At 36.0% G+C, this 27,840-nt stretch overlaps 3 protein-coding genes and 1 non-coding gene across 8 annotated transcripts; 3 read left to right on the top strand and 1 right to left on the bottom strand.

Moving 5' to 3' along the window:
- The first annotated feature begins 784 nt into the window (after positions 1-784).
- Positions 785-4,397, top strand: LOC118052204 (metal tolerance protein 11). 3 transcript variants are annotated; one of them, XM_035063067.2, is made up of 7 exons: positions 785-1,086; positions 1,804-1,818; positions 2,008-2,117; positions 2,197-2,442; positions 2,674-2,754; positions 2,904-3,137; positions 3,652-4,397. In XM_035063067.2, exons 1-7 carry the CDS (start codon positions 921-923, stop codon positions 3,997-3,999), a joined length of 1,200 nt encoding a protein of 399 aa, XP_034918958.1. In that variant the 5' UTR covers positions 785-920; the 3' UTR covers positions 4,000-4,397. The 3 variants fall into 3 exon arrangements, with proteins under 3 accessions (XP_034918958.1, XP_034918959.1, XP_073266803.1); XM_035063068.2 differs by lacking the exon at positions 1,804-1,818 and having other exon boundaries at positions 787-1,086; XM_073410702.1 differs by lacking the exons at positions 785-1,086; positions 1,804-1,818 and adding an exon at positions 1,823-1,921.
- Positions 4,398-6,349: 1,952 nt separating this feature from the next.
- Positions 6,350-15,931, top strand: LOC118052214 (sulfate transporter 4.1, chloroplastic). Of its 2 annotated transcripts, XM_073410993.1 has the most exons (18): positions 6,350-7,126; positions 7,823-7,871; positions 8,323-8,524; positions 8,673-8,841; positions 9,429-9,494; positions 9,582-9,689; positions 10,745-10,852; positions 10,944-11,009; positions 11,270-11,330; positions 11,479-11,606; positions 11,880-11,921; positions 13,215-13,331; positions 13,637-13,688; positions 14,094-14,232; positions 14,324-14,412; positions 14,775-14,851; positions 14,951-15,304; positions 15,347-15,931. In XM_073410993.1, exons 1-17 carry the CDS (start codon positions 6,794-6,796, stop codon positions 15,266-15,268), a joined length of 2,124 nt encoding a protein of 707 aa, XP_073267094.1. In that variant the 5' UTR covers positions 6,350-6,793; the 3' UTR covers positions 15,269-15,304; positions 15,347-15,931. The 2 variants fall into 2 exon arrangements, with proteins under 2 accessions (XP_073267094.1, XP_073267093.1); XM_073410992.1 differs by having other exon boundaries at positions 14,951-15,931.
- LOC118052471 (U12 minor spliceosomal RNA) lies at positions 15,775-15,930 on the top strand. The gene has a single exon (XR_004688195.1). It is a non-coding gene; the product is annotated as a U12 minor spliceosomal RNA (small nuclear RNA).
- A 2,066-nt stretch (positions 15,932-17,997) lies between the features above and the next one.
- Positions 17,998-26,663, bottom strand: LOC118052231 (glutathione S-transferase DHAR2). 2 transcript variants are annotated; one of them, XM_035063123.2, is made up of 6 exons: positions 26,532-26,663; positions 26,350-26,440; positions 20,559-20,702; positions 19,986-20,103; positions 19,742-19,882; positions 17,998-18,317 (listed from the first exon to the last, which is right to left on the bottom strand). In XM_035063123.2, the coding sequence occupies exons 1-6, from the start codon at positions 26,587-26,589 to the stop codon at positions 18,231-18,233; spliced, it is 639 nt and encodes a 212-aa protein (XP_034919014.1). In that variant the 5' UTR covers positions 26,590-26,663; the 3' UTR covers positions 17,998-18,230. The 2 variants fall into 2 exon arrangements, with proteins under 2 accessions (XP_034919014.1, XP_034919015.1); XM_035063124.2 differs by lacking the exon at positions 17,998-18,317 and adding an exon at positions 18,812-19,490.
- Between the last annotated feature and the right edge of the window lie 1,177 nt (positions 26,664-27,840).

Here is a 27,840-nt window from a genome sequence, read left to right as displayed (position 1 = left end):
CATGTGAAAAAAAAAACAAAAAAAAATGCCACATAAAAAAAACAAAAAAAAATTGCAAAAAAAAAAAGCTTTAGCTACAGTGAAAAAGCTACACGTTTTAGTACATTACTTAATTATATGTAAAAAAAAAAGAAACAAAAGCGAAGAAAAAAAAATAAACAAACCTGCTACAGTGAAAAACCCACGCGTTAAAAAAAACATGTAAAACAAACAAACAAAAAAAAAAGCTGCTATAGTGAAAAAACATTTTAAAAAAAACAAAAGCAAAAGCAAAAATAAAAAAGAAAAAGAAAAAACTGCCACGAAAAAAAAACCAAAACAAAAAAAAAAATGCCACAGAAGAAAAAACTGCAAAAAAAAAAAGCTTAATTATATGTAAAAAACAAAAGAAACAAAAGCGAGGAAAAAAAAAACCTGCTATAGTGAAAAACCCATGCGTTAAAAAAAACATGTAAAAAAAACAAAAAAAAAAAAACTGCTATAGTGAAAAAACAGTTTAAAAAAACAAAAGCAAAAGCAAAAAGAAAAAAAAGAAGAAAAAACTGCCACAAAAAAGAAAACCAAAAACAAAAAAAAATGCCACAGAAGAAAAACTGTAAAAAAAAAAAAAAAAGGCTTTAGCTATAGTAAAAAAGCTACGCATTTTAGTATATTACTTAATTATAATATGATAATATAATTATAATTATTATTAGAATAATAATAATTATATATAATAATAATTATTATATATAAGTATAATTAAAAGGCGTGAGTAAGCTATTATATATAAGTATAATTAAAAGGCGTGGGGAAGCTACAGTGCTTTCCCACGCCTTTTAGAGTTCTTTAATTTAATACTTGCTAAATACAACCCACTTGTGAAGAACACAGACACCACCCAGGCTACAAATCACCTTCGACAGAAAATCAACCCGAAAATGGTGGAACCAGTGAACAACGAGAACGAGGAGGAGCTTTCACTGCTGTCTCCAAACGACAAAGGTGACGGGTCGTGGCAGTTAAACTTCGACGGGTACCAGTTATCACCCGAACGCAAAGAGAAAAAGCGGCCTCCCGGAATTCATGATTGTTATGGAGTTTTAGGTATTTAAAAAAAAAATTATTTTTTCTGTAGTAATTAGTGTTATTAAAGTAACAATAAACTGTCATGCTTGTTTTTTTTAATCTCTTTGAAAGTGTTTTACTTCTTTTCTGGTCTTAAATGGCAATATTCGGTCAGATTTTCTTTTTGTTTTTTCCTTGTTCGGTGTCAAAGTACTGATCTTTTTCAAGTTTGGCGTATCTGGGTTTTTTTCCCGGGTCACAAAAAAATGTGTTTGATCCTTTTTTGAATGTTTCTGGGTTGTTAAGATGGTACCGTGAGTGTTTGGCTCTAGTTGTGTAAATTACAGCAGAGGTTGGTATGAAAGACAAAATCCGATGGGTTGGTGTTTGACTGGTAGGATTTATATACGTGACTTAAAGTGTTTAAGCATGAGGTTTTAATGGGAAAATATGACAACAGCTTAAAGTCTTTAAGCACTAATGTAGATGAGTTAGATTTGATATTGCCAAATCTTTAGCTAACATGTTTATCTCTCATCCTTTCAAGTGTGTGGGCGTGTATAATCGGAGTTTGAAAAAAAAAAAAAAAAAAACGAATTGGGGTTGGTATGTGTTTTTTTTTAATTTTTTTTTTTATACGTGCATATGACGATATTCCTTTTCCATTTATAGGATGTATAACACTATAATTGATTAAAAAAATGATTAGATATGGTGGATTGAATTAATGAAGAACTAATCATGATTTATTGGCAGGGGTTTCAGTCGCAGGTTAGTTTTGATAATGTCATGAACTAGAGTCTATGATTCAAAAGTTTTGGCGAAGCCCATCCTTTCATGACTTGGCTTGTATAGTCGTCTCTTTGCAGCTAATGTTAGTACCTTTCATGTAAGGAAAAATTATTGCTATGGATAATGGTATATGAGTCATGTCTCGACCATTTTGCTTGATGGCCTTAGGTCCTGAAGATGACATAGCTGAGTACTATCAGCAGCAGGTGGAAATGCTCGAGGGCTTTAATGAAATGGATGCTTTGGCAGAGCGTGGATTTATTCCTGGAATGTCAAAGGTTTGTGTGGCTTCACTCCCTTTGTTTAGTGCATGACTGATGGTTTAAGCTGAAATTTTTGCGGTTGCTGTTGTTGCAGGAAGAGAAGGAAATTTTGGCTAGAAGTGAGACCTTTGCAATTAGAATATCAAATTTTGCAAATATGGTTCTTTTTGTAGCTAAGGCTTATGCATCCATCAGAAGTGGTTCATTAGCCATCATTGCGTCCACTTTGGACTCTCTTCTTGATCTTTTGTCTGGCTTTATCCTATGGTTCACTGCATTCTCTATGCAAACACCAAACCCTTATCAGTATCCCATTGGAAAGAAACGCATGCAGCCTTTGGTCAGTCCTCTATCAATTATGCTTTCAATTTCCGATCAAATTTTCCAGTACGAATGCAATAAACTTCATCATGATCTTGATGCTGTTTCAATGCTAATTTTTTTCTTCCTTTTCTTTTTCATTATTGCCATATGCCTGAATAACAGTGGGCGTATTTCTCCTTTCTGCTTATGAATATGGAAGTCTGTCTAATGAAATAATAGATTTCCTAAACTTGTGAATCATATGCAGGGGATTCTTGTTTTTGCCTCTGTCATGGCAACTTTAGGATTGCAGATTATATTGGAATCAGTGCGCGCATTGCTGTCTGATGTAAGTGGATTTCATTTTTGGAAACTCACAATTTTCAATGTTTTCAATCAACAAGCACCTTATTATTTCTTGAGACGGCAGGGACTATTAGGTGTACTTGAAAGGATGATGTGTGACCACATCTCACATTTCTTGTAATGCTCTTCCAGGAGAGTGACTTTGATCTGACCAAGGAGCAAGAGCGCTGGATTGTGGGCATTATGCTATCAGTGACCTTGGTGAAACTTGTGCTGATGATTTATTGTCGCTCCTTTACTGATGAGATTGTCAAAGCTTATGCCCAGGATCATTTTTTTGATGTTATTACAAATACCATTGGCCTTGTTGCGGCGCTTCTTGCTAATTACTTGGAGGCCTGGATGGATCCTGTTGGTGCTATAGTTGTAAGTGATTGCACTCCCTCCCTCCCCTTCCTGTTCTTACTTCTCTCTGCTCTTCTTTGGCACCAGGGTAGCTCTATTCTATTTGAATTCAGCACTAGTAGTTTACATGGTAGTTATCTAGAATGGTTAAATCCATCTACAGTCTTTCTGGTGCTTGCATTGCAAACTGAGTCTTGAATCTATCACTTACATATAGCTATCTGTTGGACTCTTGAGAGGCTAAACTGTTACAAATGAGGACAAGATTATAGATGAGTGCAACTATCCTGCTTTCTTCTGTTTATATTAATCCACCCCTTTTGGGACCTCTTAAGCAATAGGGCACGCAAAATGTCATGTTTATGCTTCTCCATAAGGTGAAATTGACCACGTCGAGATTTTGAACTCATAGATGCAGATTTGAATCTTTCATTTGCTAGCCTTGTCTTAGGGAATCAAATAAGCTTAATGAAAACCTCTGCTTTTACTTGCTGCATCTGCGCTTGCTAAAAAAATGTGTTTGATATTGGTGCAGCTGGCCTTGTACACCATTCGCACGTGGTCAATGACCGTGTTGGAGAATGTGAATTCTCTTGTTGGAAAATCAGCTACACCAGATTATCTACAAAAACTAACATACCTTTGCTGGAACCATCACAAGGCCATTAGACACATTGATACAGTTAGGGCTTACACCTTTGGGTCTCACTATTTTGTTGAGGTTGACATTGTCCTGCCTTCGAGCATGCCCTTGCAGGAGGCTCACGACATTGGGGAATCTTTGCAAGAGAAGCTCGAGCTACTGCCAGAGATTGAGCGTGCCTTTGTTCATCTTGACTATGAATACACCCACAAACCTGAGCATGCACGGTCGCACTCGTAGTCATATATGGTTGTAGATGAATATAATCTCTTCATTGCCTTGCTTTGGTCTGTATTTTGCTTCATCTTCCAACATGATCCACCGTGCATGTATCCATTCAAAGCTAAGACTAATGGAGAAAGTAATTGCTGACAGAGTTGTATGCAAGATGTTTTTAGTATATCCCATTAGCAGTTTGACACAAATGTTTTTCCAATTGGGAAACTTTGAAGAACTTAGACGGGAGACAATAGACAAGTCTAGTACTGCAGTTTACTGCCGGATTCCCTGTTTGAGAATGAAAGATTTGTAATGATATAGCCAGTCGGCCTCCTGTCAAGGGTCTGGTGCTCTGTAGTCATTGAAGGATGTAACTTTAATGGTATAATTTATATTTATTTTAAATTTTATTTTTTTTATATTTTCTGTTATGAATTTGAATTGAAATTTTATTGTTAACTAGATAAATTAATATATCTGAATTAATGATTGATTTTAAAAAATAATTTTTATGTATTTATATTATAATTCAGGATAAAATTTTTTTCTGGACTGGCCATTATTGGAAGGAAGGACCTGTTTCTAGACCTATATATGAAAAATGAGGTTCTCTTGGAAAAAATATCTCAGTGAATTCCATAAAGCCTTATCAACCCAATCTGGCAGAGCTACTTGAATCCTTGACAAGAGGCTGTGATTATCGTCCTGTCAATCCCTTTATTACTTTATGAAGCTAAAAATGGGTCGATAATTATATTCTTTATTTGTCGCTGTCTAAATTGTCCATTTGATGATATGATGGGCTACTTGCAGATTTGATTTGTATTACTCTTCGTCGATAATCTTTCTTTCGTCTGACAAGGTACCGTTGCCGCGTAAGCAAAGGTGGCTAAAATATAGCCCGCGTCCTATCTTCATGTCGGCGTCAGTGTTTGAATTATCTTTACGTCTGCATTAGTGGTAGAAATTATTGTAGAGTATGTTTTTTTAAAATATTATATATATATATATATATATATATAATATCATCATATCAATTTTTTTAAAATAAAATCTTTAAAAACATGATTGCACGTAAAAAACAAACACTGCCAGTTTTCAGTGTGCCATGGATCTGTGGTCCCATTTATATCAACGGCTGAGGCTTGAGGAAGTTGGTGTAGACACCGGGACTCTGTGTTGTGGTCCCAAATTTATTTTACTCGAGTTTTTGTTCTCCCCCTATCAAGCCTGTACGAACCCAAATCGACGATGCATGGCCCTAAATTTGGTATTATAACGTATGTGGTTTTTAAAAAATATTTTTTTAGTTTATTTTTATTTTTAATATTATTATATTAAAAAATATAAATTTAATATTTTTTAATAAAAAACAATTTAAAAAACAGAAATTGACACTGTAAGAAAAAAAAAACACTTGAGCAGAATGATGGTGGCAAAAAAAGAGTTTGATGTGACGAGGTAGTGGTAGGGGGCAGTAACTATGCTAGCAGCGTTGGGTGCTGACCGCAGATCTGATCGAGTGGCGGCGGCGGCGGCGGCGGCGATTAGGGTCATTGAGAAATGACGTGGCTTTTGGATATCTCTAGGGTACCTAAACAGAATATGATTGCGTCTACGAATCTGGTTCGTCACGCGCTATACTCTTTGAACCTTCTTCCTATCACGTCCTTGTACACTCCATGCATCTCCCTCTGTTTGCGGGCCAGCTCATTTTCTTTATTACCACCATTACTTTATTGCCAATTATAGAAATACACGGTCAGAGCCATCTTGATTCCTGACCACAAATTACCAGAGCTGTTTTCCTTCATCTGTTTCCATTTAGACGGCAAACAGTAACTTGGAAAATATCAAATCTACATCACCCCTTCCTAGGATTAGATCAAGTTCAATTGATGATGTCTGTGTTTGTTAAATGTTTGATTGATACTGTAGAGTGTGATAATGATGATAATTTAAAATGTATTTTATTAAGAAATATATTTAAATAATATATATTTTTTTATTTTTTAAAAATTAATTTTAATATTAACATATTAAAATAATATAAAAACATAAAAAAATTAATTTAATTTTTTTAAAAAAATTTAGAAGCTGTTTTATTTAAAATTATGATAGAGTAATGGTTTAAAGTATTTTTTGTTTAAAAATATATTAAAATAATTTTTAATATTAACATATAAAAAAACATAATTTTTTTTTTTTAAATTTTGAGTGATATAATTTATATTGCGTTTTCAAACAAACCCGACAAATGATCTTAACACAAAAATTAAACCCACAGCAAAAACATACAAAAATTCCAACAGGCCCGCCAAATTTCGCAGCCATTAACCAACCTTCCAGCCAATAACCAACCTTCCAGCCAAAAATATCAAATCTTCCCCCGAATTTTGACAATTAGATTCCCACATTTAACCCCAATCATTAGTTAACATGACAGCTTTCATCATTAATCATACTTTCATTTAAAAAGCTGCACTCATATTTTCCTGTTTGATTTTTTCTGTTTTAGTTTCAACAATAATCCAAACAGTTATCCAAGTTTTCAACGCGCTGAAACAAAATCCTTTTGATTTATTTTTGGTTTTACACAACTCGTCGACGCTGTAGAATCTAAAATATTGGAATGAATTTTTAATCTGGAATTTTGATAATCTACTGCTACACGTGATTTCCGTTGTGGTCTCTGTGGAGCCACGATAGAGAAACAACTTGCCTTCCGCATCACAAGCTTGGGCAAGAGGGACCTGCGTGCCTACTGTCGTTTTTTTTTTTTTTTTTCTTCAAATCCGACGCACCACCGGTGCGCATGGAGAGAACCTTCGCCTCTTCAGGCTCTCGGGATCTCCCCACAATCTCTGTATCCTACTCTTCCTCTTCATCACTCGGACCCTCCATGCCGACCCGACCCGTCAAAATCATTCCTCTTCAACATCCAAACACGACGACGTCTTCGTCCTTGAATCCCCTGCCCGGGGCCCTGTTCTCGAGATGGACAGCAAAAGTCAAACGAATCACCCTGGTTCAGTGGATCGACACGTTTCTCCCTTGTTGCCGTTGGATTAGAACTTATAAATGGCGCGAGTATTTCCAGCCTGATCTCATGGCCGGTCTCACCGTCGGTGTCATGCTCGTTCCCCAGGTACTTCCACTCCTTCTCTTTACAGAAAGAATCTACAATCCTCCTTTGTTAGTTAGCTAATAAAAGCCGCTGAATTTCTTAAAGTGTTTTGCTCTAAGGAAAATGACAGAAAAGAAAAAAGTCGACGACTCTACAGCTGTTTTCAGTTTCTCTAAGTTGTCGGACTTGAACTCAGCTAATTTTGATTTTGCTTTCTTTTCTATTCAATCAGTTGCTGAGTTTAAGTAACTTGTCAATCTTTCTTTCTTTCTTTTTTTTCCTGTAATTTTCGTGTGCTTTCTCGGTAACCAAACAGAGTCTTACAGTTGTCAACGGTTCACGTAGTGCATGTCTCTGCCTTGTTTGATTAGTCATGGTTGTTGCGGAGGCAATTACTCAACTGAGATTGATTGGATTCACTGGATTTGGTTTACTGGAGATGCTGTTTAGATTGAGAGAATTTTTCAAGGATTATGATATTATTTTCTTGTTTTAGTTAGGTCGTGTTTGGTTGCTTGGAAATGACGTGTTGAGTGTGGAATTTCGATATGTCTGCAACCAAACACAGCCTTCTGTGATTTTGCTCTTTCCCTCTGAGTCAGATTTTAGCATATTAAACGTAATATAATGTTGCTGCTAGCATTGTGTATTATTTAAGATTTATGTAGACTGGTTGGATTATTCATTCATTCATTTATTTTTTGTTGTAATGAACAGGCAATGTCTTATGCAAAATTGGCAGGACTGCACCCAATTTATGGATTATGTAAGTTACCATAAGATCAAAACTGCTATATAAGTTACCATAAGATCAAAACTGCTATATAATCTTACTTCTTTTGATAAGGTTTTTGTTGAAAACATGGTCATGAATGTTCGGATTCGGAAATTCCCTGTAATAGCATAGTTCTTGCAGTGCATGCCAAGAAAAATTCTGTGGCAGAATTTTAATGCACAAAAATATGATAAAATAAATAATTTATAATTCAGTTTGATAATATTTAGATACCGTTAGCACCTTACACAGATGAAAGATGATCTAATCATGACAGAATCTATTATCTTTTGAACTGATATCACAGTTCGATTATTTTACATATACATGATGACTTCTAGGTATTGGTTTTCTGCTCTCACCTCACTTCACCATACCATCATATATTCCCCCCCACCTTTTTTTTAAACTCTAGAATGGTTGTGTTGGTTTTGCAAGGTAGACACTGGTTTTATACCGATATTTGTGTATGCTATATTTGGGTCATCTCGGCAACTTGCAATTGGACCGGTGGCATTGGTTTCTCTGCTAGTCTCTAATGTATTGGGTGGAATTGTCAATTCATCTGATGAGTTATACACAGAACTTGCGATATTATTAGCATTTATGGTTGGAATATTGGAATGCATAATGGCACTTTTGAGGTACTACTTTCAATGTATTAGTTATAAATTCTTTCGCATTCTGAATTCATTAAGCTATGTGCAGATCTCCTGCACTAAAGTTGTTTACGATTTCATTGGCTTATAGCATGATGATAGTGATTAATGCGTGTTTTCCTCTTTGCTGTAGGCTTGGATGGCTTATCCGCTTCATCAGCCACTCCGTGATTTCTGGCTTCACTAGTGCTTCAGCCATTGTTATTGCACTGTCCCAAGCAAAGTATTTCTTGGGGTATGATATTGTACGAAGTAGCAAGATTGTGCCGTTGATTAAAAGCATAATATCTGGAGCACATAAGGTATGGGTTATTCAAGTTGAGAGATAATTTGTTGCAATCTCTTATTTGTGGCTTGTTAAATTAAGAGAATAGTTTTTACATATTTTAGGGTCACAAAGGGCTTATCGACAAAGGTGTTCTGGCCCAATGATTAAATTGTGTGAAGTGGATGGTGGTAATTTTTTGCATGTAGTCATATGGTAGTACCATGATCCTGATCTTGGCCTGTGTTTCTGGCAACTACCATTTATATATATATTTTTTGCATGTAGTCATATGGTAGTACCATGATCCTGATCTTGCCCCGTGTTTCTGGCAACTACCATATATATATATATATATATATATGAATTTGCTGCTACCAATCTTCAACCACTGGTTTTATGATTGTTTGATGGCTGATAACTAGAACCTAATGGTATAATATTTTTAAAAACTTGAGTTTATGCACCCTGAATTTCCCCTTTATCATTTATTTTTAGTCCTTCTATTTAATGTGATTTGTGAATCAACTAGTTGTGATCTTATCTTCCTGTTCAATGTTTTCTGTTATTTACTACCACTCATTAATTCTTTCTTTAACAACAGGTGATGTTTTCCTTTTGTAGTTCTCTTGGCCTCCTTTTGTGATGGGATCTTGCATTCTTGCAATACTTTTGGTCATGAAACATTTGGTATGAAATCACTTAAGATTTTAGTGGTAACTGGTAAGAAGTGTCTGTTCCTGGATCTCGTTTATGACATTGAATTTTTATTTTTAGGGAAAATCAAGGAAGCAGTTCAGGTTCCTACGGGCAGCAGGTCCACTTACAGCAGTTGTTTTGGGTACACTTTTTGTGAAAATGTTTCATCCATCCTCGATTTCTTTGGTGAGAATGACATATAAAGTGAATGCATCGTTAAACTATTAATTTCATATATAAGAATAGATTTATCGATCCTCTATCTCCCTGATGAGATGAGGTAATTTGAATGCTGATCCCTTTCTAATGTCTATGCTCTTTTCTAAGTAGTGCTTGTTTATTCTGTTCTGTTTTTGTTTTTTTTCCCCACTCATCTTAAAACCTCAATCTCTACACCAACTTGATGAACATTTTGTGGTTTGGAGACTCACATTTTGCATTGTGAGAGACAGTTAGTTTTTTATGTTTTATGTGATTTTTTACCTGGATTTCATTACAATAACAAAATTTAGAAAAAGAAACATCTCAGCTTTTGCCTTGGAACTCTAGTTTTATTGTAACATCTTACTGAACTGTCCTTATGTGTCTGGAATCTAGTTGATTTGAATGTGCTACAGCTGGTTGCTATGAGGCATTTGCTTTCTACCAATCTTGGCTACAAGGCCAATTTGATCTATGCTTTTATTGGACTCTCCTAAGCCCAAGTATCGGAGAAATTCTGTGTTTCATTTCCATGGCCTACATTGAAACCCTGTTATTTTTGGAAGTGCCAATATGCCATTTACTGGCTTAATATTTGTTTCATTGCTCCAACCTAGAATAATCGTTCTAGTTTTAGGGTACTTGCCTTCACAGCGTCACTGAATTTTCATTGTCATAAGAATTTAACTGAGAGAACAATCAATATGTCCAACCTCTCCTCTCTTTGAATAACCAAGGACCGAATTCTGCATGTAATATTAGATTTTGATTTTAGGGAGGATGTAACATGAGGTAGAGGAATGCAAAACCAGTGAAGTTGGTTTTCCTGCTTCACTAGGCCATTCCTGTCCTGTCACAGAGTTGACACTGTTATTGATCTTGGCGAATGAAACTTTGGATTCCAAATAAACTTTCATGGTAACATGTTTTATTTATAAATGTTTTCTCTCAACTGTTTCCTTGTTTGGTGAATGCCATATTTCCATTTCAAACAAATCATCCCAGAATTGACAGAGATTAAAAGTATGGTGTTGTTTTAGGTAGGAGAGATACCCCAGGGACTCCCAAGCTTCTCTTTTCCAAAAAAATTCGAGTATGCAAAGTCTTTAATTCCAACAGCAATGCTTATTACCGGAGTAGCCATATTGGTAAGAGAGGTTTTGAGGATCATCTGCTTGCAATACTGCTTTTTAAATTTGAGTTGTTCTGCATCCATTCAAATTAATCTTTGAAATTTAGGAATCTGTTGGGATTGCTAAAGCATTGGCAGCAAAGAATGGGTATGAGCTGGATTCAAGTCAAGAGGTATGTTTTAGAAATAGAAATGGAAGGCGTCGATAAGCATTTTGTTTTTTGATGATGAATGTAGCATACTAGATGCCTCCATTCTCCATCAATATAGGATGATCACCCCTGCTTCTAACTTTTATTTATGCTATTTGATTTCCTTTTTGGTTGTGCAAATAAATAAGAGGCCTAATTGAAACTTATTGACTGGTTCTCTATTTATGGTCTAGACTCTAGTGTAACAAAATGAATTTCTAACTTTGTTTCTCTTTCAACAGTTGTTCGGTCTTGGTTTGGCCAATATAATGGGCTCATTATTTTCAGCATACCCTTCAACAGGTGGGATTTCTGGGAGGTGTTAAAAGCTCCAAGTTTAACCATGGATTTGACTTAGATAACCTGTTTTTGTCCTTCGTTATCTGTTTATTCCTGGAGTTTGTATTGGAATGTCATTCAATAAAATAAGAGCTTCCTTTTCTATATGCAGGCTCGTTTTCTAGGTCAGCTGTAAATAATGAAAGTGGGGCTAAAACCGGCTTATCTGGAGTTGTAGCTGGAATAATTATGTGCTGTTCTCTTTTATTCTTGACTCCGTTGTTTGAATACATACCACAGGTTTGTTTCTAAGTCCCTGCTGTTACATTTGTTTTGCAATAAAAAGGCTGTGAAAACTGTAGAGAAAGAGGCTGTAATATATAATGCAATTCTTGTCCTAGAAAGTTAAAGTGTTTGAGAAATGTGATAGTACCAAGCAAATCACTTTTCAATGCTTTTTTCCCTTGTCTACCGTATCATTGTCGTTATCATTGTGTTGGTCGAGGAGCCTAAATATTCTTTTATTTCAATTTGGAAGCTAATTGAGGATTTTGTGGTTTCTACTCTTTGCAGTGTGCTCTAGCTGCAATAGTAATATCTGCTGTGATGGGCCTGGTAAGTGTGATAAAATCACAAGCTGAGGGATCGACTACAAATTCTGTTTAACATCTATGCGTTCTAAGTTTGTCTTTTTTTCTTGGTAGTAAAAGGGCTAAACGCCCAGAGTAACAAGAATCTATATACAGACTAGACGGGGAATAGCTACCCCAATAATATCTTGATACAGTAGATTAGATATTCCAACTGGCAAGGAATCAAAATAGTGAGTTCCAATCCATAGAAAGAGCTTGATTGGCCAACCAATTCACACACTGATTACCTTCCTTATAAGTATGACTCGTATAAATCTCCCAATCACGCCTGAGAAAACTCATAACCTCTTTGAATAATGGATCTTGAATGAATGAGGAAGAGACCTCATTAGTAGCATGATGAAGAGACCTCATTTGTAGCATCAACTAGAACCTTACAATCCATTTCCAAAATAACTTTCTTGAAACCACACGGCCAAGCCAGTTGAAGACCCAAGGCTGCCGCCCAGAGGTCAACTTTAAATGAAGAACACAATCTATATTAGCCATAAAACAATGTAGCACACGACCACCACCATTGATGTTTTACATTTGTCTATGGATTACATCACCAATGTGTACATAAGCTGAATTTCTAATTTAAAGAACAAGTTCCCCCCTACATTTGGCTTCTCTGTGGCAAGCAGGAGTCTTACTTGGAATATATAATATATGGGTTTTATATGACTATCTACTATCTCTGTTAGCGATCTTTCATTTCTATGACATAACTGTCCGAATGTTCACTTTTAGATTTTGCATCACATGCGAAGTTGAAGTTTTGGAGATTGTTATTGTATTTTTCAAGTTACATTGTTTAAAAGGTTAAGATGCTTATTTCTCAAAAAAAAAAAAAAAAAACAAAAAGAACAAAGAAAAAAATGAGCCATGAAGTTCTACTATAATTTCATGTTTTTAAAGTATTTATGGCTCAAAATCATTTTTGTACCTTTTTGTTTATGAAGCTACATGCTGTGGGACAGAGCATTCAAGCATATTGATATGAAGCTCCAATAGACTGAAACTTCCATACCATTTTAAAACATCAGTTTGTATTGGCTCTCCAAGCATGATCATATGTGATGGCAAGAGTAGAGATAATCAAATGAATAATATTAGAGCACAAATCCTACTAAGTTGAGTTTGGTAGTTGGTGCTCATTTGTACCTGTGTTGGTATTGGAAAATGAATTGTACCCGTTACCACCTTGTTTGGATTGTGGCTTAAATACTATTTATATTTATTTATTTATTTCCTTGGATGTCTATCATTTCAGGTGGATTATGATGAGGCTATCTTCTTATGGCATGTGGATAAGAAAGATTTTGTTCTTTGGATCATTACCAGTGCTACAACATTGTTCCTTGGGATTGAGATTGGTGTCCTTGTTGGGGTGAGTTTTTAAAGAAGTAATGTTAGACATGATGATTTGGACAGTAAAATATGAGATTTATGCACTGGTTATCTGAAATCTGCGAACGCTTCTTGTCAGCTGCCTTCCCAGCTTATTTATAAGATGCTGAATCTATCAACCTCTTTTTCGTTCAAGTGCAATAGTTTGACATAATCTTGCAAAGTCCTTTTAGGTCCCCAGTTTGACATATCTCTGAGACAATTTGGTTGATAATCCTTTACCATGCCACTGGTTGTATATATTGTGCATGCATTACTTACTCTGAATTGGTTTTGAAACTGCAGGTTGGTGCATCACTTGCTTTTGTCATCCACGAATCTGCAAATCCACACATTGGTAAGTGGGACTTGTTACATCATAGTATTTATGCGTGTTAAGATTAGGTTTAATTGTTCTCTAAATCCCAGTAGATCTGTATTATCTGCTCTTTGCATAATCATTATTATGAGCTTTGTCATTTGCTTCATCATATCAACTATGGCAATGACATTATCTGGATCTTCATTATGGCTCTATTTGATTTCTTTTCCCGTTTGAACTTCTAAAAGATCAAATTTCCCTAGTAGCCCTTTTTATCCTGATAAATGGTCAAATTTCTGGGTGGTCTGGGAACTGGAGGTTGCAAGCTTCAGACTGGTGCACTTTTTTGTTGAAAATCATATTACATTGGTGCTGAATTATTGTAGATACGTTTGTAGTTTAAGCATGCATTTAATAATTTTAATTTGGTGTCCACTGCAGCTGTCTTGGGACGTCTTCCTGGCACCACTGTCTACAGAAATATTGAACAGTATCCAGAAGCATATACTTACAATGGAATTGTAATTGTTCGCATTGATGCACCCATCTATTTTGCTAATATAAGTTTCATAAAGGACAGGTGAAATTTTGTGTTCCTCTAAATTAATTTAACCCGGGAATCGGGATTACAAGTTCTTTGGAGTTTAGGTTAGTGGGATTTACTTTGTCAGGTTACGGGAATACGAGGTTGATGCTGACAAATCTTCCAGACGTGGACCAGAAGTTGAAAAGATTTATTTTGTGATTTTAGAGATGTCACGTAAGTCTTACTCATCCTACACGGGTTACTGGGTCAAGACAGAACATGTATTATGTATTCCATAGCAATCATCGTGCTCTTATGCTTTTATAATTGCAAAAGTCACTTTCAGCCACCAAAACTGTTTGCTTTGTTTTTCATGTCTTTCAGTTTTCCATATACGTGTTTTTATGCTGATTCAGATTTTTTTTCTTATGAAATATTTTGTGTTTTAGCCACTGGGCTCAGTGATTTTGGTATGGCGTCATCATTAAAGCCATAACTTTTTTCATTCTGATTTTTCAAGTATGCTATTGAAGCTGAAAAATAAGATTCATTAAACAATCCTCTTACCTATATCCCAAATGTTTCTAATTTTGTAGCTATTACATACATAGACTCCAGTGCTGTTCAAGCATTGAAAGACTTGCACCAGGAGTACAAATCACGGGACATTCAGGTTGAGTGTCTGTTTTTGTGGAAGTCGAGATCAAGTACATGTTGTTCATTTTATATAGAGACACGGTATAATCTCTGCTTTTTGCGGGCTCTTTTGCAGATCTGTATTTCCAATCCGAACCGAGATGTTCTGCTGACCTTAACAAAAGCTGGTATTGTAGAGCTTCTTGGTAAGGAGCGGTACTTTGTGAGAGTGCATGATGCTGTTCAAGTTTGCCTTCAGCATGTTCAGAGCTCAACCCAATCTCCTAAGAAACCAGATCCTTCTGCTGAGGAGAAACCAAGAATCTTTAAAAGGTTGTCGAAGCAGAGGGAAGAGGATTTATCAATAGCAGAGTTAGAGTCAGGTGATAATAAAACCTCTGCTCCCAAGCATACAAAGCCGCACTTGGAGCCATTGTTGTCTCGAAGGTCTTGAAATTTGCTTGATTATTTTTATGGACATACGATGCCGGTCTTGAAATTTGCTTGATTATTTTATGGACATACGATGCCGATTTTTCAAGGCACTGCGTATATGATATCTGTCTGTAAATCATTGATTACAAGGTTCGATTGTTTGCTTGCATGCATGCTTTATTGTTGTAAAATGCAATGCAATACTTGTCGTAAGGTTTGTTTTCTTCGTTGGAATCATAAGACTGTAATCTGTTTTATATTAAACAATGCATTCATTGCGTCAGTTTATATCGCTCCTTCACTCTGTTTATATTGAGCAATTTGTATCATGTTACCTCCAGCCACGAGCACTAAAATCCCTGGTAGGATTATACCCGCGGAGAGCTGTGGGGACTTTGCTGCCTGCGTTGAAAGCGGCGTGGTTGATGCTAAGGTGAAATCTCTTCATGTAGTCCCACATCGGAAAAACGACAACCCTTCTCCAAGTGAGGAACTATAAATAATCTATTGCTACACCGAAACTAATTGCCTTAAACTAATGAGTAAGGAAAACAAAGCGAGAGGTGGGAGCCGCTCGCCGCGCCGACACATGATTGTGCGCATGAATTTGTGGAGGGGTTATAGGCTGGCCGAGCGTTGACGCTGCTTACTTTGCAGAACTCGCTTGTGCGGGCCTCCCTATTGTCCCACCCCCTCAATCAACCCCAATGTTTTTACAATCCATTTGTTTGGTTGTTATTCAGTCATGTTCACTGGATTGTACTGGATTTTTAATTGAATTATGAAAAAAAAGAATTATGCTTCAAAATAAAAAATGAATTATAAATGTTTATTTTTAAAAAATTATTAAAATAATAAAATATTAAAAAATATATAATTTATAAATTAAATAATAAATTAAATTTGAAAGATAAAAAAATTAAAATAATAATAATTAACATAAATGAAGTTGAAAAACAAATATTTTAAAAAAAAATATAATAAAAAATTTGATGATCAAACTTAATATAATCGATAAGTAATATGAAATTTTTAATTTTTTTTTTAATTTTTAGAAAGTGTTTTTTGCTCAAAATAAAAAAAACATTTTTTGAAAACTAAGCTAAATTTTTTTTGATTGGAAAATGTTTTCTGTTTACCGACTTTTTTAATAATAAACAAACACATGATAATTCATGAGCTCTGCCACTTTTTTGTCTGTAATATTTAATTTAATATAATCAAAACTTTTTCAGAAACCACTAAATATCATCAACGACTTTTCAATTCATCGGTGATTTTATCTATACTATTTAATTTAAAATTTTAATTTAATAAATTTTTTTCAGAAACCCGTTAAATAACAATGATGACTTTTCAATCTGTTGGTGATTTCATCTGTAAAGAACAATAATTAACAGTGCAATTGAGAAGTGAACAATTCCAAAATTTATTAGAAAATACCGATTAAATTAATCCATCGATGATTCCTTTTGTAATTGACATTATGAATAGTGTCAGAAAGAAGTGAATAATTTACCGACGGGTTTATAAATAGATTTTACAGACCATAATTCTGTCTGTATAAATGACATGTCATCATACTATTTAGCTTTGTTTTAATTCCTTCGATTCCTATTGTAATTCTTTTAATATACATCGAAAGAATATTTTTGTTGATAAAATTTACTACAATTTATTAATGAAAATCTTTCGTCAATGTTTCCATTTCCGTTTGTATTTGTTAGTTTACTACAAGCCCACTAATAAATATTGAAACACGGGTGTCACTGCTAGGTTTGCCCCCGTACCCCAGGAAGGCGCGCACCATATAGGAACTGCTTCACATTCAAATTCTACTAAATAGGTTTACATTCAAGTTTTTCTAATTATTCTATATATATTGATGGTAGACACTTCAATTGTCAATGAGGGTGTTGGCGTCTCAGGTAGGAAAAAGTCTGGAGTCATTTGGGTTGGATGGAAATATTCTCTGGAGGAATTTGCTTAAGTTGAATGTAGATGGGTGCAGTAAGGGCAATCCTGGTGTGGCAGGAGCCGGAGGGCCGATCAGAGATAGTATGGGAACCTGGATGAAGGGTTTCGCAGTCAACACGGGCATATGCACTTCAGTTAGAGCAGAGCTTTGGACAGCAGTTACTGGCTTGGATCTTGCATGGACCCTTGGATTATGTCAGGTAATTCCAGAGACGGATTCGATTTTAGTTGTCGGTTTGATTACGAGATCTACTACTAAAAGTGATTCTGATAATGATCACTCAAGTTAAGGAAGCCCTAGCTAGTGAATGGGAAATCATAGTTCAACATACGCTTCAAGAGGGGTGAGTTACTCCTCGTTTAATATAATTTAGGGAAAAAAGGGGGAGTGCGGTAACATATCACAAGCGTGTACTTTTTGCCATTGATTTTGGATACAGTCTTGAATAACTTTCTTTCTCTTGACTAATAATAATCTGGCTGCCCTTTGGGTTCGCATCGAAGGTACCTTGCAGGAGATAATGATTTTTAAAGTATTACTTGTATAAATACATGTATGTATACCAGGCGAAGAGTAGAACTTTGAAAAAGACTCGATACCATAAACAGCAAAAGAGATACACAAAGTTGTTCAAGGTTCACCTCGGAATCCAAGCCACCGTGGAGAGCCAAGTTGTGGTGTAGCATTTCCAGCAAATGGAAAATCTCGGAGGGATAATGCAGTCCAGCTTCAACGTAGCAAAGTAACAGAATGGACATTAGCCAATGCTCTAATAACAATATAACAGAGCTAGATTAAATAATGCCAGCCATTTCAAATTAATAGAGGCCACTGCACTGATAGGTTAATGGATTTTATTAGTTAACAGAGCACCCTGCGTGTATCTTAGTTTTAGATGTCTAAAACACACAGCAGGCTCAGCACTTCTTTCTTTTCCCGACAGAGAAGGCTCAACCACCACATTACATTACTAGGTTCCAATATCTTATAATCTGGAACTAATTCATGCATTGACCTTTGGCTCCCATCCAGCAATGACATGTTCCTCGGCAGCTTTTGTCTTCTTGAAAGATTCACGGGAGAACAACAACTGCAAAGCAAGAGCAACGATATTTTTTTTAATCATTTTCCAACTCCAACAATTCAGGGGGGTTTGGGTTTGTATATTTGTACTGACCTAAATCATAACAGTTCAAAACAAATAAAAAATTCAGAAATCAAACAACACCATTCAAATACTTCTTCATCAGTCAACCATAAAGTAATATCAGTATTTTGAAGGTGACTAGACTTTACCTGCTTCTGGCTCTATTTCAAATAAACTTCACCTAACAGCCAACATGATAAAGTTCTTTCCCAGAGTCTTAGCACATCAATTATTATAGCAATTCAACATAATGATTTTTGTATCTTGTGCACAAAATAAATGAAAGCCAAAAGGCTCTTGTGAATTCCTTACTTCCTTTACGTTTCAAAGGCATGGACTTCAGGAAATTTAGTCCTAGGAGGATACATCCTATGGTGCACTGTTCAAGTCTACTCCTATCATAATCGCATCAGAACACAAGCTCATAGCAAAGCAGATTTCTAATGTTGGTTTGCTTCCATGCATCAAACAACTGAATCTAAAACATTTTATGAAACTACAACTCCAAGAGTTTAAACCATCTCTTAAGCTGACACAACAACGTAATCATATCAACTGGGAATTGGTTTAACATATCTTGCAATGATACCCTTCTTTAAGTGAAAAGAATACAGATGCATTTGGTTGCCAGGAAAAGGGCATCATGTGCCAAACCTATCTACATTGTAAGATCTGCCGAAACTAGGGCCTATACAACTCAGCTACATCCCTGGAAAAGGTTCTGGCTTTGCACTTCCAATCCTAATGCAGGATGATGTGACCCCATCAGATGGATAACATTAACATCATGGTATTCGATGAATCTGCCCCTGACCTCTACACCAACCTTGACAAGGAAGAAGGCATCTTCACAAAACTTCATTTTATCTTTCTTTCTGCTAGTTCTATCTCTTTGAGCACCTGATAATCCTAAGGCACAAGCAGCCCCCATATCATATGCACCAATGAGCAATAAGATAGTAACGTGCCAAGAAGCGAGATGAATGAATCGATTCAAAACAATCACTTCTATGGGTGTCACCCTAAGGTTGAGCATTGAGCTTACTGCGTCAACCATCAATGTTTGAGAATTTCAAGAATATCACACCCCGCACCATAGTAGGTCTTGTCATTCAACTGACACAAGTCATTATAAAAATTCAGTTTTCTCTTAACAATCCACGCTTCTATCTCAATATCTCACATAAAGACGAGGAACTACAACAACTTCGATTGATCAGGTCATCAGGTGTGTGAAGGTGGTTAGCAAACCTACCATCTCACATGAATGATTAATATCATGACCAAAAACAGATCAATTGATTGAAGTCAAATCTGAAACAACAAACAAGGGGCGTAATCACAGGATAACAAAAAAGATGGAGTACCTTAATGTAGTTGAGGACATGTGTCAAATTGTCAGGTATAGTCCAGTTCTTGAAATGGCCAAGAGCAACCTCAAGATGGTAAAGCTTCGGAGCCAAGCTCAAATCCACTGCTGTGATCTTTTCCCCAGCAATGAAAGGACCCTGATAACATGCTCCAATAAATGAGATTGCACTTCAATACTGAAAAGTAAAACAGAACCATAAACTCTTCAAAGATAAGTCTGTGTTTCAAGTTTATACATACATGCGCCTTGAGATGCCCATCCAATGCCTTCAATTCCTCAAGCAAAGCCTGCTCAGTTCCATCATTAGGATCCTTGCTCTTCAAGAACTTAACAAAAGATGGGAATATCTTCGAACCCCTGTAGTTCCACTTGGTTTATATTGCAGATTAATTTCTGTTGATAACCTTCTAGTGGCAGCCAATGAGAATAGAAGCATGACCACACAAAAAACATCCGAAAACAACCTCAAGCATAGATCAGTTTGTTGTTATAATAATTAGAAAACATGTCCTACAATAATGCATCCCAGGAAGAAGAATAAAAAAAGCTACGAGTATAAGAGACATGACGAATTTTTGCACACTGCCATTTCCACATTAACGGTGAGGAGAAAGCACCGTAAATTTAAGCACAGAAAACAAAAAAGAATCAGTGGTTGATGATAGAGAGAGAGAGATTTACAAACAATATCTATCTCGCAAATTCAGCAACTTCCCGTATTCACATCATTCAGTGGAAAAAATAATCCAGCAATACTATCACATCCGCATTCAAACTGCTGGAGATAGTAAAGGAAGGTGAATGATGCTTACACAGAGGCAAATTCCGGAGGAGTGGCAAGAGGGGGTTCAGGGTTTTTCTCCTCTAAGATACCAACAATGACGTCAGAATCTGCGACCCATTTGTCATCAATTTTCACCACTGGGACCTTTCCTTCCGGGCTTATCTCCAAAAACCTATCAAAACAACAACCTTCCAAATCTCAATCAATCATGACGCGTAAAAGCAAAAACATTACACACATTTTTCGATCATATCAAGGGTACTCTAGTCATTAAAGCTCCGTTCATCCATAGCTTATGATACCAGTTGTTATCAATGATGTTGAATCCTCTTTACACGTTAAACCATTCATTTCATATCTGAACTAAAAAAAAAGACGATCTTAGATTAAAACAATGATATTGCCCTCTAATATCGTTTTTAAATAGTTTGTTCTCAGTGGTTAAATAAATGAGGGGCTTGTTTTCCCTCGAAGTCAACAATAACCACCACAACTAGTAGGTATCTTCTTAAGCAAATAGCACATCTATACAGGCACGCTCACACACATGTGGAACGCATGGAGACATTAAAAACAACAGCTACAAGTAATCCAACACAGCAAGAAAAGCTTCAATCTTACACGTTGGAAATAAAACATAGATACAACCAAAGTTGTTAATACCGTTCCGTTTCGGCCGGAATGCCCGGAACGTCTCATACCAGTTAAAAAACCGAAATAAAACGGAACAAGTTTCACCTCGCTTAAAATCTCGGGTTGATCCGGAAATTCCGGTCAAATTTCGGCCGGAACGTTCCGGCCGAATTGCATGTGTTCCGTTTCGGGTTAAAGCCATCGAGTCAAAGTGCACCGGGTTAAAGACTCGAAATTAAACCCGGTTTATTTTCATTAACTGCACAGTACACCCACGCTATTTTTCTCTCTGATGTCTAAACTAAAGTAAACTAAACCAAAAATACCAAATCCCTAATTTCTCTTCCTCCTCGCACTCGCAGACTCAAGTTCCCAACCAAAACAATTACAATCGGCATCTTTTCTTTGAGTTTCACGAACTCCCCCTCCAATCTTTCCTCTTCTTTGTTGCTGTCTTGATCTTACATATTGCAATAACTGCACTGCTGCTCCTGTAAGGCTACAACCTAACTTTTCAATCGAAGCGGCTCAATCAACATAAAAGAGAAGGAGCCCCCCTGTAACCTAGCAAAGAACCAGAAGACTCATTAAATCTCGCTTTGTGGCCATCCGTTCCCTTCTCAAATAATTGTCTCTGCAGTCTGTAGAGCTAAGGTGCGATCTCTTTTCTCTGTTCAAGTTCAAATCAATAAACTATAAAAACGTCCTTCCAGCACTGACCCTTTGTGTAGATAAATTATTCTCCTTCAAAACACTAATTATTCCCCCGTTTGCTAATTAAATATTTATAAATTCTCGACAGTTAACCAGCGACCAGGCAGAAAACTTACACCTTCTTTTACTAGAATAATTCCTTAGTTAAAAATCACAAATACATGGAATATACAGGTCAAAGTCTATATATATAAAGCCGAGTATACATCAAAAGCAATTACGTATATAATTATATTAGTGCAAAGTCTGTTTGCTTGTTGTCCCACTCCTTCTCCTCCTCCCTGACGTCAATGGAGGAGTACATCATGGACTCTTCTGGCATTGCTATCCCTGACATTTGCGTCCACATCTGTGGTGAAGCCAAGTGTGACTCGTTAATGGCTTGGATTTGGCTAGGTATCTCTGATTCTCTGCCACCCATTTGCCCCATTTCCTCTTTCGTACCCCTCTGTAGATAGAACTCATACCATCATGGCTAGCAGTGTTTCTCTCTTCCATCTATAGTTCCAGCTACGTTAGCTGAGGTTTGAGGGAATTAATGATCGATATAGGCTGGTACGAGGTGGTGTTATCTGGTTATGTTAGTCCAGTATATATAGATATTTGTGGGCATGCATATTACATTTAAGTTGATAGAAACGTGGAGACTTAGTAGGAGAGGAAAGGAGCTTTCCAAGTAGTTGCACTTGCATCGGTGACAATAATTGTGGCCATCCGTTCCTTTCTCAAATAATTGTCTCTGCAGTCTGTAGAGCTAAGGTGTGATCTGTTTTCTCTGTTCAAGTTCAAATTAGAAATGAAAAAAGCATGAACTTAGTTTTGTTAACTTACACTGCTGGAATGTTAATAGTCTCAGGCTTGCCATAAATTCAAAGGACTAAACACTTTAGAAAGTTGTCTTTTATGATAAATGGCTTTGATTTCTACAAAAGTATATATTTTTTATTGGATAAATCAAATTAAGAGCTAGCTTACTACAATGAATCCACTGTTTAGGACTTAGGTGGTGTGGAATATGATGTTAGATAAAAGAAAAGGATATGCCATCTGAAAAATATTTTAGCATAGAAAACCAATTTCTTTGAATGGATTGTTCAACGAATTGCTGGCTGGTTAGATTATGTGAATATACATGCTTCTATATATATATATATACACACACACACACTCAGGAGCAAGAAAACAATAAATAGTCATACCAGGAGAAAACAATGAAAGTGCACTGCTCACAATATATATTTACAAAAAGGAGACCCAAATCTTAAACCTCTAGAACGAGTGCATTTTTTTAGAAATTTGATACTATTAATCATACCAGGATTATCTTAATAATTAGCAGTGATTCGTTGAACAATCCATTCAAAGAAATTTGTAAATCAACATGGTATCTTGAGAAATGTCATTCTTTTCATTTTAAGTTATTGGTATTATTACCATCCATTTTACTTTAAAAATCACATTGATGTAAATTATAATAGCTGAAATTAATTGAGTTTTATTTTTGTTTTCAGATCAAATTACATGGCTGAAAACTCATCAAGTGGTGGTTCTTCTATGGCTTCAGCTCCAGCAAGATCAGATGATCCAGCATGGGCTCATGGGCAAGTGGTTGTTGGTGCAAAGAACTCATGTATATGTGTTCATTGTAGCAAAAGGATCAATGGTGATGGTATTACTCGTTTGAAGTATCACCTTGCTGGTATTAAGGGCCAAGTTGAAGCTTGTAAAAAGGTTCCTCCAGATGTGAAATGGCAAATGAAGCAATTGATAGAGGACTTGACAATGGAGAAAGAGAAAAGAAAGAGACTTAGAATTGATATTGGAAATTCTCAATCACTTTCCAATGATGAAGTCGAAGAGGGTGATAGTGTAAATCCAACTTCAAGTGATATTGGTTCACAAGCAAGTAAGAGATTGACAATGCAAGGCACAAGTGCAAATAGAAAAAAGACGACTTTATTCGTTCCACGAAATACCCCAAATTCACAACCTAGCATTAAAAGTGCGATGGCTTCTAAAGAGAAGGAGCATAATGCAAGGAAGGTCATAGCAAGATGGTGGTATGATGTTAATGTACCATTTAATGGTGCTAAATCATATTATTATCAACCAATGATAGACGCCATAGCATCAATGGGACCTGGTTTTAAAGGACCATCATATCATGATTTAAGGGGACCACTTTTGAAAGATGTAGTTCATGATGTCCATGAATATCTCTTTGAAATCAAGGCTGATTGGAAACTTTATGGATGCTCCATTATGGCAGATGGGTGGTCAAATAGAAGGAATGTCCCAATTGTGAATTTTCTTGCTTATTCTCCAAGAGGTACCATATTTTTGAAGTCAGTTGACACTTCGGGTCTTCGAAAAGATAAAGAGACATTGCTTGAAATGTTTGATGAAGTTGTCAAAGAAGTGGGGCAAGAAAATATTGTCCAATTTGTTAGTGATAATGAGTCTGCATTCAAGGCTGCTGGGAAGGCTTTACAACAAAGGTATGGCACTTTCTTTTGGTCTCCTTGTGCTGCCCATTGCATTGATTTGATGTTAGAAAATATTTCTGATCCAAGATATTTTCCGATGATTGATGAAACCATTAAGAAGGCAAGAAACATAACCAAATTTATATATAATCATGCATGGGTTTTAGCTTTGATGAGGAAAGACTTTACTAATGGAAATGATCTATGTCGTCCTGGCATTACAAGGTTTGCTACCCATTTTTTAAGCATCCAATGTTTGCTTAAGTTTAAGAAAGAGCTTCGACAAATGTTTACTTGCATGAAATGGGTAGAATCAAGTCATGGTAAAAGTAAAGTCGGAAAGGAAATAACTGCCATAATTTTACAAGATAAAGACTTTTGGCCTCGATGTGAACATATAGTCAAAGTTAGTGAACCTTTAGTGCGAGTTCTTCGGTTAGCAGATAGTGAAGAAAAACCATCAATGGGTTATTTATACGAGGCAATGGATAAAGCAAAAGAAGCCATCAAGACAAGGTTGAAAAATAGAGTATCTCAATATGGACCATATATTCGAGTAATTGATGCTAGATGGGATAAGCAACTTCATAGTCCATTACATGCAGCAGGTTGTTTTCTTAATCCTGGAATCTATTTTAGGCCTTCTTTTACAAAACAAAAGGAGGTTACTCGAGGTTTGCTTAGCACAATTACTAGATTGGTCCCTGATTGTGACACTCAAGATTTAATTAGTGGCCAACTTGAGGAGTATAAGAAAGCAACTGGTGATTTTGGCATGCCTCTAGCTATTCGTCAAAGAGAAAAGTTAAATCCAGGTAATAACATTATGTTTTTTAAATATAATATCGTTTTGTATTTATAATATCTAATTTATTAAACTTTTTTCTTATCTAGTTGCATGGTGGGAGCAATTTGGCAATGACACTCAAGAACTTCAAAAGTTTGCAATTCGAATTCTTAGTCAATGTTGTAGTGCAACTGGGTGTGAAAGAAATTGGAGTATATTTGAATTCATTCATTCTAAAAGGCGCAATAGGCTAGAGCACAAGAGATTGAGTGATCTAGTATTTGTTCGTTATAATTTGAGGATTCAACAAAGGTAAAATATTGATATTATCATATTAATAATAATATTGAAAATGATTATTACTATTTTTATTAACAATGATATTAATTTTTTAAAACTAAATTTATCACTAATATATATGTGGTTTATATTCATGTTGTTTTTTGTAGGAATTTGAGCAAAACAAGGGATGCTTTAGATCCCATTAGCCTCGATAATATTGACCTATTGAATGAATGGATTTGTGAAGAACCTAGCCTTCTTGATGGAGATGATATAAGTTGGGAGACTATAGAAGCACCTTTGTCTACTTTGACTTTAGAGGATGAAGAGACATGTTTTGATGAAGAGAATATTGAGCTTGGTGGAAATGATCAACTATTGGAATGTCTAGTTGATGACTTTCCCTACATACCACCACAAGATCAAGATCCTTATTTTTATGTTAATGATGGAGATGATGTTTGATTTATGTTTATTTTGTGTTAAAACATTTTACTTTCATAATATTTTGGTATTTTGTTTAAGTTGAATTACTTTAAGACTTTAAATTAAAGTTATATTTAATCTTGACTATTTAGGAATATTTTAAATTTTAAAATTATGTTGCTTGACATTGTGTTTGTACTTTGTAATGCATAATTTATCTTGAATTTGAATTATATTTGTTGAATATATATATATATATATATATAGATGAACAGTACAACTCCGAAACGGCACGCCGAAACGCTCCGAAATCGAAACATTCCGTTCCAATTGAAAAAACGAAACACCTGCCGAAACGGAATTGACAACCTTGGATACAACAGCAACCCATTTTCTCAAACACTTGAAATGAACTACAAAAGCACTCAACAACCTCAAACTGCAATAAACACAACTATTCTGAAGACTGATAGATGTGATCATTTTAATACCACTGAGGTTTATCACCCAGATTGATGAGATGAGACTTGTATGGAATTTTCTTCTCTTCCAGACTCAACAGAACTCTCTGGCAGAATGGGCCTAGAACAGCAAAAATACACAAGTTCCAATCTAAACCCGGGTGTAAAATCTCAAACAAATGACACCCACAAAAACATCAAACAAAACTTACAATCTCCGAGAATATTAGGGGCACCAACAACAGCTTTGACACAGATCTCTAAAGCCATTTTTTCTTTCCGTGGGAGAAATAGCAGTGAAAGGTTGACGGGGGTAGAGACCGAGAGAGTGAATCGTAGGAATTGGTGACCGGTGAAAAACTGGTGGCTTATTTATTTTGTGATTACGATGGCTGTTGGACCGGAGCGAACTGGGCCGGACCGGACCAGAAAAGATACGGGCACATGTTATGCTTTGTGGGGTTGAGGATAATATTAGTATATTCTAGGTTTTGAGGAGACGTGTTATATATGTGAGTTATTACAGAAAGGTTGTTTTTTTTTTTTTTTTTAATTTACGTGGGTGTCCGGGCCAGCTTGCGCGCACCACGACTAATTCTACGGCTCACTGAACATCCTGCAAACCCAGTGAGCATGTAAGGCATTGCGGGGGTGACAGGCGTGCACGGTGAGGTTTGAACCCAGGATGCAGAGGAAGGGAACAAGTCTCTTTAACCGCTGGGCCAAGACCTCAATTGCAGAAAGGTTGTTTCTTGATCCAGAAACAACTTGCCTTTTCTGACAGCCGTTTACCCTTCCAATTTCGAACAGACCTTTTATATTCAAGACCCTAAAGAATGAAATTACGGGAATGTTTCTCTCTCTTTTTTTCTTCAAATTTGAGCTCGAGATGATGGAAACTTGTTTATGGTCTGGTGTTTGAGATTCTGACTGGATTGTTTGTGATCTTCTCTCGACCTTGTTTTTTGAGCACAAACCAATAAAGGAAGATAAAATTGTCAAACAATGAAACCTTTTTTTTTCCTTTTCAAAGCGTTAAAATGGATCAGATGGATGAATTTAATATCTGTTACAATGTTTTCATTGTCTGGCTACATGTTTGAACTCGACCGGACAGTTAGGAAGTAGCAGTAGAGACTGCTCATCGACATGAACGTGGTCGTGTTCTCGGAGATGTTCCTGGTGGTGTTAGGATTTTTTTTTATCGATTATTAGAATCTTAGGATAAACCATATTGTTGATGGAATAGCGAAAAATGGAAAGAACAAAAAAATGAACGAGATATCAATCATTCATTGTTTGACTGCCGTTCACTCAATTTACTATTTTCTTTTTCTTTGCCACCTCAATCTCAATTTCAATGTTCATTTAAAAGTATAGCAAATACTTTTATTATATCCTTTTACCCTTTCAAGAGGCCCAAAAACTCTTCTTACAGTAGAGATTCAATCACCCGTTCACAAGGCCTGGGCTTGCTGCTGCAAGCTGATAGTGCTGGCGTTGTTCGTTAGAAGCTCGTCT

The sequence above is a fragment of the Populus alba genome, chromosome 8 (genome assembly GCF_005239225.2).
Source record: "Populus alba chromosome 8, ASM523922v2, whole genome shotgun sequence".
NCBI lineage: Eukaryota > Viridiplantae > Streptophyta > Magnoliopsida > Malpighiales > Salicaceae > Populus > Populus alba.
This window is presented reverse-complemented; position numbering and strand designations above follow the sequence as displayed.

Bases quoted from the DNA above. Each gene is read 5' to 3' on its own strand.
- LOC118052231 (XM_035063123.2), bottom strand. From the start codon at position 26,589: ATGGCTTTAGAGATCTGTGTCAAAGCTGTTGTTGGTGCCCCTAATATT. The intron at 26,441-26,531 runs GTAAGTTTTGTT...TTGCTGTTCTAG, and splicing joins CCCTAATATTCTCGGAGATT to GCCCATTCTGCCAGAGAGTT. The intron at 20,703-26,349 runs GTATTAAAATGA...TTGTTTTGATAG, and splicing joins CTGGGTGATAAACCTCAGTG to GTTTTTGGAGATAAGCCCGG.
- LOC118052204 (XM_035063067.2), top strand. From the start codon at position 921: ATGGTGGAACCAGTGAACAACGAGAACGAGGAGGAGCTTTCACTGCTG. The intron at 2,443-2,673 runs GTCAGTCCTCTA...AATCATATGCAG, and splicing joins AGAAACGCATGCAGCCTTTG to GGGATTCTTGTTTTTGCCTC. The intron at 2,755-2,903 runs GTAAGTGGATTT...ATGCTCTTCCAG, and splicing joins TGCGCGCATTGCTGTCTGAT to GAGAGTGACTTTGATCTGAC.
- LOC118052214 (XM_073410993.1), top strand. From the start codon at position 6,794: ATGGAGAGAACCTTCGCCTCTTCAGGCTCTCGGGATCTCCCCACAATC. The intron at 7,872-8,322 runs GTAAGTTACCAT...TTTGCAAGGTAG, and splicing joins GCACCCAATTTATGGATTAT to ACACTGGTTTTATACCGATA. The intron at 14,852-14,950 runs GTTGAGTGTCTG...GCTCTTTTGCAG, and splicing joins ACAAATCACGGGACATTCAG to ATCTGTATTTCCAATCCGAA.